Raw genomic sequence first — 13,686 nt, 5'->3', positions numbered from 1 at the left:
TGACAGGAATCAAAATACGTATGATGTCTCGGGTAAACACCAGCAAGCCCGACAGAGCGGTCATGGACTATAGAAGCTAGAAGAAAAAGCAATATCTCGAGCTACAGATGACATATCCAAAGGAAGCGACTCGTGCTGGCTGCAGGTACCTGGTTCTCTGGCGGTGTGATCGCCAGCAGGCGAGCAGCACCTCGTGTCACTGCGTCATCCTGCGTCTGGTTGCGCATGTGCCTGGCTCCAGGATGTTTGAGGTTGTTGTCTCTTCTATTTCAGGAAGGCCGGGCTGGACATGTCTCGTGCTTGATGATCCAGCGAGATCCATCGTTGGATGGATCATATTATTTCGACAATTGTCGATGGCGAACTGCCGATGCACACACATGCTGACTGCTGAGCTTGACATCCGATCCGAGGCTGGAGCCGATTGTCTTCAGATTTGGGGCTCGCGATTACGCGATGGCGCATGAGTTAGTTAACTATTATTATTCCTGGTCTACGAAATATACACCAGGCGCTGGTCAGCAAACTTTGGCCACCATGTAGTCTATGTATGATTGTAATAGTTCTGGACATCTCGCTTCTTGAAGATGGCACTCGACGATCGTCGCCCACCGCCAAGACCCTCCCATCGCATTCGCAGTCAATCAAGAGTGACGGGCGCGAACCACGGTTGACGAGCAGGCGAGCAGCGCCGAAGAGTTTCGCGAGCGTCTCTGAAAAGATGGATGCGACACCGACGCGACAATCGCCTCAAGTCGCAGGATCCCGCTAAAAACAACAATTTTTGGGCGGCCACTCACGGGCTTGGTCTCGTGCCTCGGGTGGAGAGAACGTTGAAAATCGGGAGTGGAAGCGAATGACGATCCAGACGTGCCTGGATTAACTTCCAATTGACGTCCACGCTTGGTTTTCTGTGTTGTGGAATTGTATTTTTGCTTCTTCCTCGACTTGCCGTGGACCGCGTCGGGTCTTATCCTCGGATGTTCTGGCTGTGGTTTCCACCGTTCGCCAGCTTGTGAGAAGTTTTGCGAACATGAGACTCGAGAAATTGAGTTTGCCAACAGTCTCAGGGCTCTCCCACGCTCTCTCCGTCCCCCGGGGCTCGCAATAGCCGCTGTTTGTGATGTTGGCTGCGGTGGTGACACGCCAATCTTCCAGTTCCATGGAGGTTCGATGCATCGTCGCCCACTCACCAAGACACTAACTCTCGCGCTAACTCCTGCTCAGGCCCCATCTTTGGGACTCTTGGGCTTAGCTTCGTTCTCTGGTTCCCGCTTCAGTCGAGATAATTTCGCGACAAAGGGCCTATCGGGCGGTGATGGTCCTTCTTTTTCCCCTTTCCGACCTCCTGAACACCAGATCCAAAGGGAACCAGAACTCCAGAGGTTCGAACCCACCGCCGATACCTGCCCAACATAGTCCGTGTGGGATGCAGAGCGAGTCTGGAACTGCATGGTCGGAATTTCCAAATTCTGGCTCTGTAACTTGTCTGCTCCAACCAAGAGGATAAGCGTCGATGCAACGGCCAGCCACATCCCAGCCCGCCCACGCCAGGAGCAGCCCATCTCCTAGTTTATTCGCACCTGGTGGAGGCTAAGGCTGGGGCGGGAAGTTCATGTCACATCCCTGCCGTGCGGCGTGTCTCCCCGGCCGCTGCCTGTTACAGAGGTTTCTTACTGCTTTTGTGTCTCTTGTCGACGTCGAGGGTTATCTCGATGGAGAGGTGGGATCCGATCGATCAGCGTTCAACTGACGGGGCACGCCGTCTGTACCATGGAACTTGGGCGACAATCATCAAAATAGTCGACGACTTGCGCGCTGGTCACCTCGGAGGTGGGCGAGGGACGGTATTACTGCGGTTTCCTGGTCCCTGCGCCGTACACACTGCGTCGGCGCATCCCCCTTGTCGCCTGAGACTCCTGATGTACGTGTTAATGCAGGAGCTTGCCGTCGCCTGTCCCTGGCCGCTTCCTACGAGTTGGAGGCTTGGAGCTGTTTCCCTTGCCATGGCACAGGTCGGGAAGTGAATCTGTGGCGTCGACATGGGTACGAATGCGACTCCCACCTGGAATAAGTAGGCGTAACTATCTGAATTCTGAAAGAGCGCATCAACCCAAAAGTCGAGACTGGCGGAGGCTGAACAAAGCGATGCTGTGCTGCCATGGATCCCCATCCAGAGAGCGACTTGCGCACACCATCCAGTAGTAAGGAAGAGTCCTCCGGAGTGTTGTGGTCATATTTTCTTATTATTCTTATTCTTATTATTATTATTATTATTATTATCGGCTGGACTATAGGAGTTTTATTTTCCCTGCCTCTCCAGTAAATAATATTATTACCACGGATATTCCCTCACTACTTGTTGCTCTTCATCAACGCGGACTATCCCACTTTTTTTTTCTGTTCCCTTCGCTCTTCGCTCTCTTTCCTCCCTCTCTGTCTCTCCTTTTCATTCCCCAAAGTTATCCTCACTCAACTGTACTCCGTGCAGCTCACTCATTCTCCCCTCCTTTCCCTCACCATTGTCGCGTCCATTCCTTCTTTACTCTGAATCTGTGTTGTAGATTCCCCAACCTGGCCACTATCATCGCTGTCGCTCCGGGGGCTAGTGCACTCTTCCTCCACCAGGTTCCAATTGTTTCTGATCCAGACTTCTCGTCTTGTGTCTGTCGTCTGACAGTCGTCGTTCCATTCCTTCAGCTTTACTTCAATTGACACCCCCCCCCCTCCCTTCTCTTGTTGTTTTCCGACTTTGCTCCCGTTTATATACTTAGCGTCTCCCCTTTCGTCGGTCAATCCCATTGTCTCATTTCATCTTACTACCATGGTCCATGTCAGGGCCCGGCCATACCAATCCAAGGCGTAACCGTGACCATAATAACCGGCCCTACTCTAGCGACCACCTGTTGGCTTGAACAAAGACCACCAGATTGTCCCGGCCCTTTTGGACTTTGTGTGTGATACCGAGGTTGTTCCACCATGCCCTTGAGTCCTCACTTTTCTGTTTCAGCCCCTCGCCCAACGGCGCAGGATTTCGACCGGCCGTCCACCGGAGCATCCAGCAGTGACACCCCCGACCATCCGGTCCATATGCGCTCAAGGTCAACTGCTCATACTCAGAGCCCTAAAAGATTGTCCGTCTTCAGTGGGCGTTCGAGGAGCAACACCACGACCTCTACATCTACCTCCATGAACTCGTCGCGTCGCTCTCCCTCCTCTTCAATGACATCTATGGAGAACGCACCCTTGCCCTCCGCGCAGGAAGACCGCGCTGTTCCCGCAGGCGGTGCACGCCACGACCGGCATGAAAGCGTAACCAAGTCACTCTTCCTACGTGGAAGCCGGATACTGCGCCGTCAAGGGAGTAAGGTCAATATGGTTGTTACCCCGGAGGAAGAAGAGGAAATGGAGCGCGAGAAATCTCGCTTCGACTTTAGCCGTCACCATAAGGCACGGTCGAATGATGCCCGTAAGTGCACTCCTCCTCCCCAGCTCCGAGTCTGCGGGAAGTACAAATATGGTTCTCCCGGGGATCTTTAATAACACGTCTCTTATTGGGTTTGTATAGATGAGCAGAGGAAGCGCCTGATTTCTGATCCTTTCGACTTCCACCACCTAACTCACACCAGCCCGGCTCAGTTCCAGTCACTAGGTAAGACCCGGGAGAACGATTTGGTTACGGAATTCTCCGCCATCCGGGCATCCCAGAAGCCTGTCACGAATCTCAAAGGCATCCGGGCAGATGATATCAATTTGCGAAGCCTTTCGGCTGAGGATCTCTCACACTTTGTGATCGGTCACGACAACTTTAGCCCGTCACCGGCTAGTCCACCACGTTCGCCCGGTGAGAGGTCTACTAGCCCACGCCAACTAGACTCGCGACCCCTACGAGAATCACGAATTTTTGAGAACTTTTCGCGCCCTGTATCAAGGCACCCTCGAGTTGATGCACCTGCCTCACCACCGCGTGCTTCGTCGCCAAGATTAGCGTCATCACCTGAGATCCCGGAACCTTCACCCCGAGTAATTGATGAGATCCTGGACTTGGACTCTCAACAACAGCCATATCCGGAGCATACATACTACGCAGATGATGACTCCATGCCAGCCTCTTCGCCAGCAAGCCTCAATTTGGAGGGCATGATCCACTCTACCCTAGGCCATGCGATCACCACTAATCCCAACAATGAAACTATGGATGCGAGAACTGTGTCGGCCCTCACAAGTCCCAGCTCAGAATTGGAGGATGTTCCCGAGGAGGACGAAGCAACACATTGGCATGACAGCCCGGAGTCTGGGCAATCGGATTATTCAAGAACTCTGGGCAGTCAAGTGTCGCCTAAAACAAATGTCGCCCCAAAATCTCACCTGTCCATTAATGTAGCGCAGGAACTCTCAAAGAAGTTTTCCGAGGCATTGGGCTCACCCACTCTTCCTCAACATTCTCCGGATCGAGCCCACACGCCGCATGACGACCGAGCCACCCAAACTGCACTCCGACGACAATCATCGGTCCATCAGAAAACCATCAACGAGACAATATATGAATCTTGGGAAGATGATATTGACTACTGCTACGAACACGCAGCAGAGTCAAATTCTGATTTCGACTGGGGTCGCGCTTCATTAGACGAGTCTCGAAAAGATGGAACCGCGGTTACTGTTACGAAATCCAACCCAAGTGTCTCATCATCAACACAGCCTTCGGTGTCTTTTTCTGACCCAAAATACCACAGCACGTTGGTGCTATCGACTCCTGACTTGGACCCCAGTGCTTCGCGCTCAGCACCGAGTTCCCGCTTAGCTATAACGCGGTCTAGTGCTGGGTATGGGGGTGAGATAGGTACCCAGAAAGATGGAGTCTTTTTGCGGCCAGTCAGTTCTTCAGTGCTGTCAGGAGCTCTGACTAAACACATCTCCCCCGATACGATGTACGAGGACTATATCGCGGCTGATGGGGAATCAGATCGACACTTCTCCTTTTGCTCACAGGGTGGGTTTCAGGCTGTAGAGCAACCTGTGTCTCCTCGAAGCAGTTTCTCGCCCATAAGCAAATATAACTCCCAGGAGAGTCTAATCTTATCCCGTGCTGCTTCAATCGTGCGGAAACATCGCTCATCTGTTTCCACTACGAGCGTGCCAGAACTTGTACACAGCCTTGCAAGCAGCCGCGACTTTTCTACTTCGGATCTTATGCTTCCTGGGGAACAGTCCGAATTGGTGCACCAGGACTCCTCTTCCCATTCCTCCAACCACCGGCAGACAAAAAGCCTGGCACGGGAAATCGAATCACAAATAATGTCCCGCCCAGAGAGCATCAACAGCACTGATTCCACAAAGCTGATGGGCGCCACTGTTCACGACCGTGCCAAGTCCACATCTGAAGTTGAGGCTGCTCCCCTGGTGAACAAGGCTGTCAGACCCGAACTTCCTCCAAAGAGCGCAAATCGGAAGAAGGGTAGGACGACATCATACTCCCTCTTTCCATGTCCGAAAATTCCCTCGCCTGCGAACACCTAACCCTCGTCTCGCTTTGGATTCATTTTTGGCCGCCTATCGAAGACGGGTCTCTTGACTCCCTAATCTGGGAGTCCTCACGGCTCTCCATCAATCGGCCATACACCTTTCAACGACTTTATGAATTCCCATTTTGACCTGCATTACAACAATCTTTTGCGATGAATTTCTTTTGACGTAACCTTTTATTTCATGCGGTCGTTAACGAGTACTTTTGCATTTATCTTAGCATTTCTCAGCGGTCTGTTTCCAAAAAGAAAATGGTTCAAACATCGAGGGAGTATTACATAGTATTTATTCTTGGGCATGGGCGGACCGGAAAATTGGCTGTATTGGGATATATTAACATCAATCATTCGGGTTTCTTTTTGTCTTTGGTTTTGTCAGCGTTACTTGTCGAGGTCTGGATCTATTTCATTATACATAGAGGCATCAGACAGTCGGTCGGCCGTTCATTGTTACTATATACTACTCAAAATGACCACAAAGCATTAAGCTATCAACTTCAGACTGGAAGGCGGTATCCTATTGGCGGTGGGCTATACCGCCTTCCAGTCCAAAATATGCTGCCTCATTTCGCCTTGATCACATTGCCTCCAAGTGAGGTCTTTTGTCTCATTTCCTACACACACGCCATCGATTTTATGGAGATACCCGAGATTTTTTCCACGAAGACACGCCTCCTCAATCCATCTCCGCGATGTCTTCCCCCAAAACGCTTATCAAGCGCGACAACGAGACGAGTTTAATGCCGCCGCCTCCCCCAAAACGGATCAAACGTCCCTCCACCGTTCTTGATGAAGATATCTACACCGATGCGCTATCGCATATTATTGCGCGAGACTATTTCCCGGGGCTATTAGAATCACAAGTGAAACAGGAATACCTCGAAGCGCTAGACTCCAAAGATAAGGAATGGATTACAAGTTCGAGGAAGAAGCTTACGGATCTGATGAATACCCCGAAGCGGTCTCGGCCTCAGCTTGATTCAGGGTCTATAACTCCGAGATTCAAAAGTGCAGGAGCTCCTGGGGATACACCGACAGGCTGGGGTGGCGATACGCCCATGTCGGTCGTTTCGGCGGCGACTACAACAGACACGGAGACAACGCAAAAAACTACCCGTCCAGATGTCTCCAGAATGGGTCTGCTTGATTTTCAATCCAAGTATACCAGCGAGGATAACGAGTCTTTTAACAAACTCTTGGATAAACAGAATATCAAACATAGAGAGAAATATGCTTGGCTTTGGAGCGGGAACAAAATTCCGACTGCACGGCAGATTGCCCACCGACAACGCGAAACGAAACGTATAGAAGCGCAGGGTGGCAACCCAGATGAGCAGAAACAAGTTGCCATCAAGACGGATTTTGATGCTCGGCCTGCCAAGCCCGATGGGTGGAAGATGGAGGCGGAAAACTCGCTGATGTTCTTACCTTCGTCCGTCGAAGACTCGTTCGTGACTATCCAACAGAAGGCCGAGGCTACTTCGCGCGCCGGCCCTAAGCGGGTCGTATATCAGAATACTAGACTTCCAGAAGAGGGCTCCTCGGAAGCCAACAACCACCCGCCGCCCTCGCCATCGATATCGGCGATTCAAGATGCGATTGCGGGCAGGCCACGTCAGACAGAGACAGAAGCAGGATACACTGGCGGCGAAACACCGCGGGTAAACGGGTATGCATTTGTTGATGAAGATGAGCCCGAACCCGAACCTGCCCCATCCCGGAACGCCACTGAGTCCGAACTCAATGACCTCCGTATCCTAGGTAAAAGCGACGCAACCCCGAATCCATTCGAGATCAAGCAGAACCGTCACCGGGAGGATCTTCACCACCGCATGGTTAACCGTGTCGCCCGCACAAAACGGGCCGAAAAGGCCGCGCAGACCACCAAAACCCCCATCACAGCTACACCTCGGTTTGCGGGCAGTCCAAGGCTGGACTTTGGACTCCGCACTCCTGGTTCAGCCACGCCTGGCTCTAGTAGCACAAATAAAATGCTGACGCCGGCGGCGCAGAAGCTCCTGTCCAGAATGGGAAGTACGCCCAAGCGGGAGACGTCATCTTCCTCATCTACGCTAAGGGATATGTGGACACCGGCGTCGAGGAAGCAGAAATGAACTCTCCCTTTTTTTTTTTTTTTTTTTTTTTTCCTGTGAGCTGTCCTACTTAGCGCGGAGTTATATTTGGAACCACGAACAAGGCGTACAAGGGTAGCAAAGGACTGGCTTTTTGATTCTAGATCACGTTACAGGGCTATATTGATTATTATGATACCACAGCAGACCTTAGTGCTACAACGCCGATTATACACTATTTTCTATACCATACGTGGACGAGAATATTTGGCTGAAGGTCAACATTATGACCGTATGATCCTCCAAGGCGAAGGGTTGGGCATCTATGTGATTTGATTTATACAACTAAATATCAACGCTATCAAAAAGGGCGAGCGAGGACGACGACCCATAAAATTGTGGCGAAGTAGCAACATTATAGACAAAGTAGGATGGGTATATAATATGAGAGTAAAAAGGCCAAAGGCAGGACTTCCATAAATATGTATACTGTTGTTTGGTCTAAAACTGCCACAACACGGTTCCAATGATCGAAGACGCCACCATAGTAGACCACAAAGGATATGGTGCCCGGAGACTCAACCCAGTGTTGACATTATACGAATACTTTGCCCGATCGCCGTCTGGACATGAAAACTGCAACGTCATAGGGCATTGCCGCACTAGTGTATGGCATAATCTAAGGCTTGGAAGTTTCTCACTGTAGGGACCGGGTTTAATAGTCTCATTAATGAAACTACTCCGAGGGCCTTGTATAAGAGGTGGGTCGAACGCCTCGATGATGTGTGTGCCATTGGGGAATGGTTGTTTGATGTTGCGGATCAAGGAGCCGTTGTTTGGTTCGGAGTTCGAAGCGCTGTAATCGTCACATTCGGGGATAGTTACGGCACAGAGCCATGCTTTATAGGCATCTGCGCAACCCGCGCAGTTGACAGCCATGGAAAAATTGGTTTCACTGGTTGTGTTGCATTGAATTTGTTGAAGAGAGTAGGTGAAGTTTTTATACAGCTTTTCTGCGTTGTCATCATATTGTTTCCGGGTTTCCGATAAGCTCATTGCTGGGTTGTAAGGAACTGCTTGGGCAGTGTTGGAGCAAAAGCCTAATTTGTGAATTATTTCGCAATTGCCATCTTGGCTCATTAGAAACTAGTCGGGAATGGCGTAGTATGAGCGTGAATACTTACTTGCTTTTGTCTTGAACTGTTCGGCCTTCCAGACCGTCCCGCCCCCGCCGACAATCCCACTCCCAAACTTAGTGGTGTTACTCGTCGCTAGGACGCCCATGTAGTTCGAGCTACGATTTAGGCCCGTGATGGAGAATTGCTCCCTAGTTTTGGTGGAGCTTGTTTCGACATTGGCCATTTTGCCAGCTCGCTCAAGGGCGCAGTAGGACTGTGACAGGCCAGAAAAATCAGCTTTATCCGCGTTTATGACGAACACGGTGTAGTTGGCCGTGTCGACCTTTGCAAATTCTTCGGTATAGAGCAGGGCCGTTGTCGAGCCCGTGTCGGACTGAAGCGCAACGTGGTCATTAAATTTGTGGAAGAAGTCATCTGTGGACACCGCCACTTGATAGGAATAGGATCCAATGAAAGACGAAGATTTCGGGGCCTGTATGTCAATGTACACATCGGACTTGGTGAGTAGAGTCGTGCTCATATGCCCTTCCGCAAAGTTTTGAGATTTCCGTTGTTCACTATCCTTTTCCGAAACATGTACCTCCAGCGGATCCGGAACCTGCCCAGTATCAGATATCGACTCCTTAGGAATGGGTTGCCTGCATATAGTGACGGATATGTAGACTTTCGTAGTTTTGCTCTGATCATTGCGCGCATTGTCAGCGCCGTCGCTCGCCGCAGAGTTCACTGGAAAATACCATCGCTGACTTGCGCCCATGCTAATTTCATGTGCCTCGAATTTATTGTTCGTAAGGGGTTCCAGTGCTGCGTCTTTAGGAGCCCGACTGACGAGATCCAATTTCGATGTCTTCCCCATCTCATCCTCCCCATGATCTATGAGCAAGCCGTTGAACGAGCCAAGGGCATACGGAAATCCAGCAGGTGTATCATCTTTGGCAATTGAATAGCGAGGTCCTTTCTCCGTAGTAAAAGGTGGGGGCCCCGCGAAAGTAGCCAGCGCGGGGGCAATGACGGCGATAAGTAGGGCGAGTAAGATATTAAGACTCTCCGTAGCACCAGAACGACACGGTCGGTGAACGGCTTTTCGTGGTGTGGGAGAACTGAATGGTCTGGTCCATCCTCGGGCCATTGCGGCCATCCGTGTCATCTAAATATCATGCAAGCACGAGAAGATAGGAGCAAGCCCCGACGGAGGTGCCGACTTGTGAGGGCGGAGATGGATGGGAGTGAGTCCGAGTCATGCGCAGAATGTACAAGTTAAGTTGGCTTAACTCGGTCGTCTTAAATCAAGATACGCAGCGGCGTCATGAATGGCCAGTGTTTGATGGAGTGGAAAAGCTTCAACAGGCCCGACAAATACGAGGCGCATGCGATACTTTTCTGCCTGGTGCGGGCAGCATCTGCCACATTTGTTGATAAGTCGGCACCGCCACATCTCGGCACTAACTAAATATAGCGCTGTATTATACTGAAAATAACATTTACATATTAAGTTTAAGTTTCAAGACGTTGAAACGAAAGTATGGATTGCTTTTAAAGCTCTAACAATATAACTCAAGAAGCCTAACTGCCTGAATATGAACACAAGAACCGAACGTATATACCAAGGAGCGTCGACCAAGGGGCATTTTGTCGAACAACTTGTTTTACACAAGCTTATAGAACCGTGCAGCCAGGCCACTGATGACAACAACTGCAGCAAGGACCCCAACAATGCCGAAAAACCATCCGTATCCTGGCACGTCTTGTCCGGGTACGTGGACATTCATTCCAAACAAGCCACAGATGAGGTTCATCGGGACTAGTATTGTTGCAATAAGCGTCACCTTGCTCAGGACTTTGTTGGCATGGTTCCCCAGGACCAGGTTTGTCACGTTCAACTGAGCTAAATAATTAGTATGAGATCGACTGAGCATCTTCTCAAAATGGGCCAGATTGGACATCATGGTCACAACGTGATCTTGAATGTCACCCAAGTAAAGCCCAATATCACCGCGAGGTGTTACTGAATATTGCTCGTTGCAACGCTTCGAGAACCCGCGAATAACATCAGCTTTACCACCCAGGAGCCGCATCAGGCTCATGACTTTCTTCCGTAAATTGCCAATGCGGGGTAAGAATGACTCAAAGTCATCCATGCGCGCAATAAATACAAGGTCTTCAATTGCTTCGGTTTCAACTTCGATTTCCCGAATCGCGGGGCCAAAGCTATCTACTATGTCATCACTTGATACAAGTCAGCGTGAAATGTTCAGCTTGGTCAGCAAATGAATGCTAAAGAGGAACTAACATCATGGCATAACAGATCCAATCGCTGCTGAGCGACACGTAGTCACGGAGCTTTCCAATTCTCCTTCGGACATTGGCAGCGTGGGGATTCTCCGTAAATGAGAAAGATAGAACGCCGTCGCGGAACACGACCATATAGAAATTCACTGGCTCCATGAATCGTTCACTGTCCTTCTCAAGTTGGTAGAATGTCCGGAAACAGACAAAATAGTACTGTTTGAAAAGCTCGACTTTTTCACGCGATTCCTGTGTTAGAATATCTTCGGTCGTCAAAGGGTGAATGGAGAACGCCCTTGAAAGCGCGCTCACTTCAGCCTCAGTTGGGTTCAAAACATCGAGCCACCAAACACCACCGTCTGGTCCAAGTTGAAAGAGATCTCTGAAAGTGTCCCCCGGAAGGACCAGGTCCCCCAGTTCCGCCGCGTGTACGGTGCTCTGCGACTCCGAAGAGAAGAAGCCAAAGCGAGTCGGCTCATTTGCATTCTTCAATTTGTCTAGCAGACCCTTCTCGTTTGCGTTATCAAAAATCTTTTCATTGAATTTGGGTGGCATCGAGTCCTCAAGAGATAGTTCCCCACTGGAGGAGCGTTTCTCATCAGCTTCACTCGCAGTTCCGGCGGCTGGGCGAAGGTCTTCAAACACCCGCGAATATCTCCCTTGTGAGCTCAAGCTATGTTTCCGTCGGCTGATTGAAGGCTTCGACTTCTGATTCAAGGCTACGAATTCCTCCAATTCTTCGTAGTCAATAACAGGAATCCTTCCGGGCTCTTCAAATGGAGGCACACATGTATCTTCCGTAACATCCAGCTGTATGTCACCTGGCTGGGGTCGAATAACGCTAGCATTGCTAAAAGTTGGTCGTCTGGTACCACCAGAGACTGTACGCTGGAGAATGGCCTCCAGATCTGGGGCTCCGTGGCTTTCTAGGGTGTTTGCGCGCTCTCGGCGACGGGGGTCTGCGAATGCATCAACCGAATTGGGAGGCGAGGACGACCTGGCCGAAACTGAACTCTTTCGCGACCTGTTTCCAATGTCTTGATGTGTGCGACTGTACGTCCGAACATGGCGAGCATTTCCGGCGGGATCGACAGAAAAGCGGCGCCCAATAGCATTCAAATCATTCGCAGATCGATCATCATCCATTATTGCCTGCTCAAAGTCCCGCGAAAACGGGCCTGTATCTCGATAGGCATCTTGAGCTTGCAGAAGGTCCGGTCGTTGGGTTATCTCGGTTATTCCTTGCGGGGCAGTGTTTTGACGGCTCAGGGCCATGTCGGGAGTCGCTTCAATGCGTGGCTGGTTTTCTAAATGAAAACGATGATCATCCAGTTCAGGCACCGGAGTGCTGAACCTAGTCAGATCCATATACTTCTCAGACTTGCCAGACTCGGACATTTTCGAATGAGCTATCGATCAACGGGAAAATTGAGAAGAAAAGATGTTGGCTTCGCAGTACAACCACGATCAATGCCGTCGCCAGTATTTGTGTGTATGTATTCAATCACGAGAGGAATAAGGATGGGTGAGATAATCCCGGGGTAGTTGCACCTCCATCCATTAGCCAGACCCCTCGCAAGGGCCTGGCATTACCGACACGCGTGCGTTTGCCAGATTCTAGGTGTTCAAGGGAGCCTAGTTAGGGAGGTCTGGTGTCTCCCCCGCAGAAGACCCTGAACTTGGGGCCCAGGAGAGGGTGCACGAAAGAGGACTGAGAGTAGCGAAGCCCCGCCAACTTGACTGAGTAAGGCGAAAAGGAGCGCTGGCGCTCCGTAGTTGCGAACGGGAGGGAGCCTTCTCAGAAAATCTCCTCTTTAGCAAATCCTGCGATCAGTGAACCGCAGAAAATTTCGTTTGACGTAACTGGAGAATGGTTCTATGGTATCAAACACGCAGTGGGCAAAAGTCGAGAAGTCCAGTAAAGCAAATTCCAGGGCCGACTGCAGTCTCCTTATAACGAATGCGGTGATAAGGGGTTGAACCTTCAAGCCCGAGTGTCAAGGCGGGAGAAAACTTTGAAATACAGGGTTGTATGATGCAGGATTCAGCGCTAGTATGGAGTGCAATGGACAAAGGATTTTTTGCCACAATCCACACGGCTGGAATAACGGGACTCCAAATTCGTTTTGAAAACAAGCAAAAGAGACCACCGACTCAGAAGGTACGAGGTCTGAATATATAGAGCAGGAGGAAGAGGTGGAGTGAAGAGCAAAGGGAAAATGCCAAAAAAGAGGGGGCGAGCAGAAATTTCCGCATTTGAGGGATAAGAATACGTCGTCTGGAGCTCGTGTTAGAGGCTCCGAGGCCGCCGAGGAGTGCCCACCACGGGGCTGTCGCACCACATCAGCTCACAATTAAGAAGGTAGCCGTCTGATAGGGGAACTAAAATAACTCCGATACCTATTATTCTCTTCACTGAAGCTCTCCTTTATCCACTGCCAGAATTGTGGAAACACGTCGGACATTGGCAAGAGAGAGCATGCATTTACATTTTGGTAATTGGTACCACTGCGGACCATCACGGAGAGTTCCGCTCGGATACCAATGAACGGAGTTGGTCCAGAGCGCGTGCAACCAGTGTCCTGTTGTCCAGACCGCGATGTGAATTACTCACATTCTGATTGGGGAGGATAAAGGAGGTCAGAAGGCAGGCAGTTGATGGGT

General features: G+C 50.5%; 4 protein-coding genes across 4 annotated transcripts; 2 read left to right on the top strand and 2 right to left on the bottom strand.

The window, feature by feature from the left end:
* Window positions 1–845: 845 nt before the first annotated feature.
* ASPVEDRAFT_346988 (uncharacterized protein) lies at window positions 846–1,694 on the bottom strand. The gene has a single exon (XM_040810883.1). The coding sequence runs from the start codon at window positions 1,563–1,565 to the stop codon at window positions 1,224–1,226; it is 342 nt and encodes a 113-aa protein (XP_040672689.1). The 5' UTR covers window positions 1,566–1,694; the 3' UTR covers window positions 846–1,223.
* Window positions 1,695–2,979: 1,285 nt separating this feature from the next.
* Window positions 2,980–5,520, top strand: ASPVEDRAFT_88196 (uncharacterized protein; the record flags this gene model as incomplete). The annotated part of the gene is made up of 2 exons (XM_040818255.1): window positions 2,980–3,469; window positions 3,569–5,520. The coding sequence occupies 2 exons, from the start codon at window positions 2,980–2,982 to the stop codon at window positions 5,518–5,520; spliced, it is 2,442 nt and encodes an 813-aa protein (XP_040672688.1).
* Window positions 5,521–6,217: 697 nt separating this feature from the next.
* ASPVEDRAFT_56443 (splicing factor ESS-2 family protein) lies at window positions 6,218–7,639 on the top strand (the record flags this gene model as incomplete). The annotated part of the gene is made up of 1 exon (XM_040815212.1): window positions 6,218–7,639. One exon carries the CDS (start codon window positions 6,218–6,220, stop codon window positions 7,637–7,639), a length of 1,422 nt encoding a protein of 473 aa, XP_040672687.1.
* A 193-nt stretch (window positions 7,640–7,832) lies between these two features.
* Window positions 7,833–12,420, bottom strand: ASPVEDRAFT_56442 (magnesium transporter CorA family protein; the record flags this gene model as incomplete). The annotated part of the gene is made up of 5 exons (XM_040815211.1): window positions 7,833–7,920; window positions 8,205–8,727; window positions 8,782–9,666; window positions 10,418–10,944; window positions 11,027–12,420. The coding sequence occupies 5 exons, from the start codon at window positions 12,418–12,420 to the stop codon at window positions 7,833–7,835; spliced, it is 3,417 nt and encodes a 1,138-aa protein (XP_040672686.1).
* Window positions 12,421–13,686: the final 1,266 nt, after the last annotated feature.

The sequence above is a fragment of the Aspergillus versicolor genome, assembly GCF_001890125.1.
Source record: "Aspergillus versicolor CBS 583.65 unplaced genomic scaffold ASPVEscaffold_12, whole genome shotgun sequence".
Taxonomy (NCBI): domain Eukaryota; kingdom Fungi; phylum Ascomycota; class Eurotiomycetes; order Eurotiales; family Aspergillaceae; genus Aspergillus; species Aspergillus versicolor.
The sequence above is the reverse complement of the archived record's forward strand: the minus strand, read 5'-3'. Positions and strand labels throughout refer to the sequence as shown.

Excerpts from the sequence above, each read along its gene's own strand:
- ASPVEDRAFT_346988 (XM_040810883.1), bottom strand. The coding sequence starts at position 1,565 with ATGGGCTGCTCCTGGCGTGGGCGGGCTGGGATGTGGCTGGCCGTTGCA.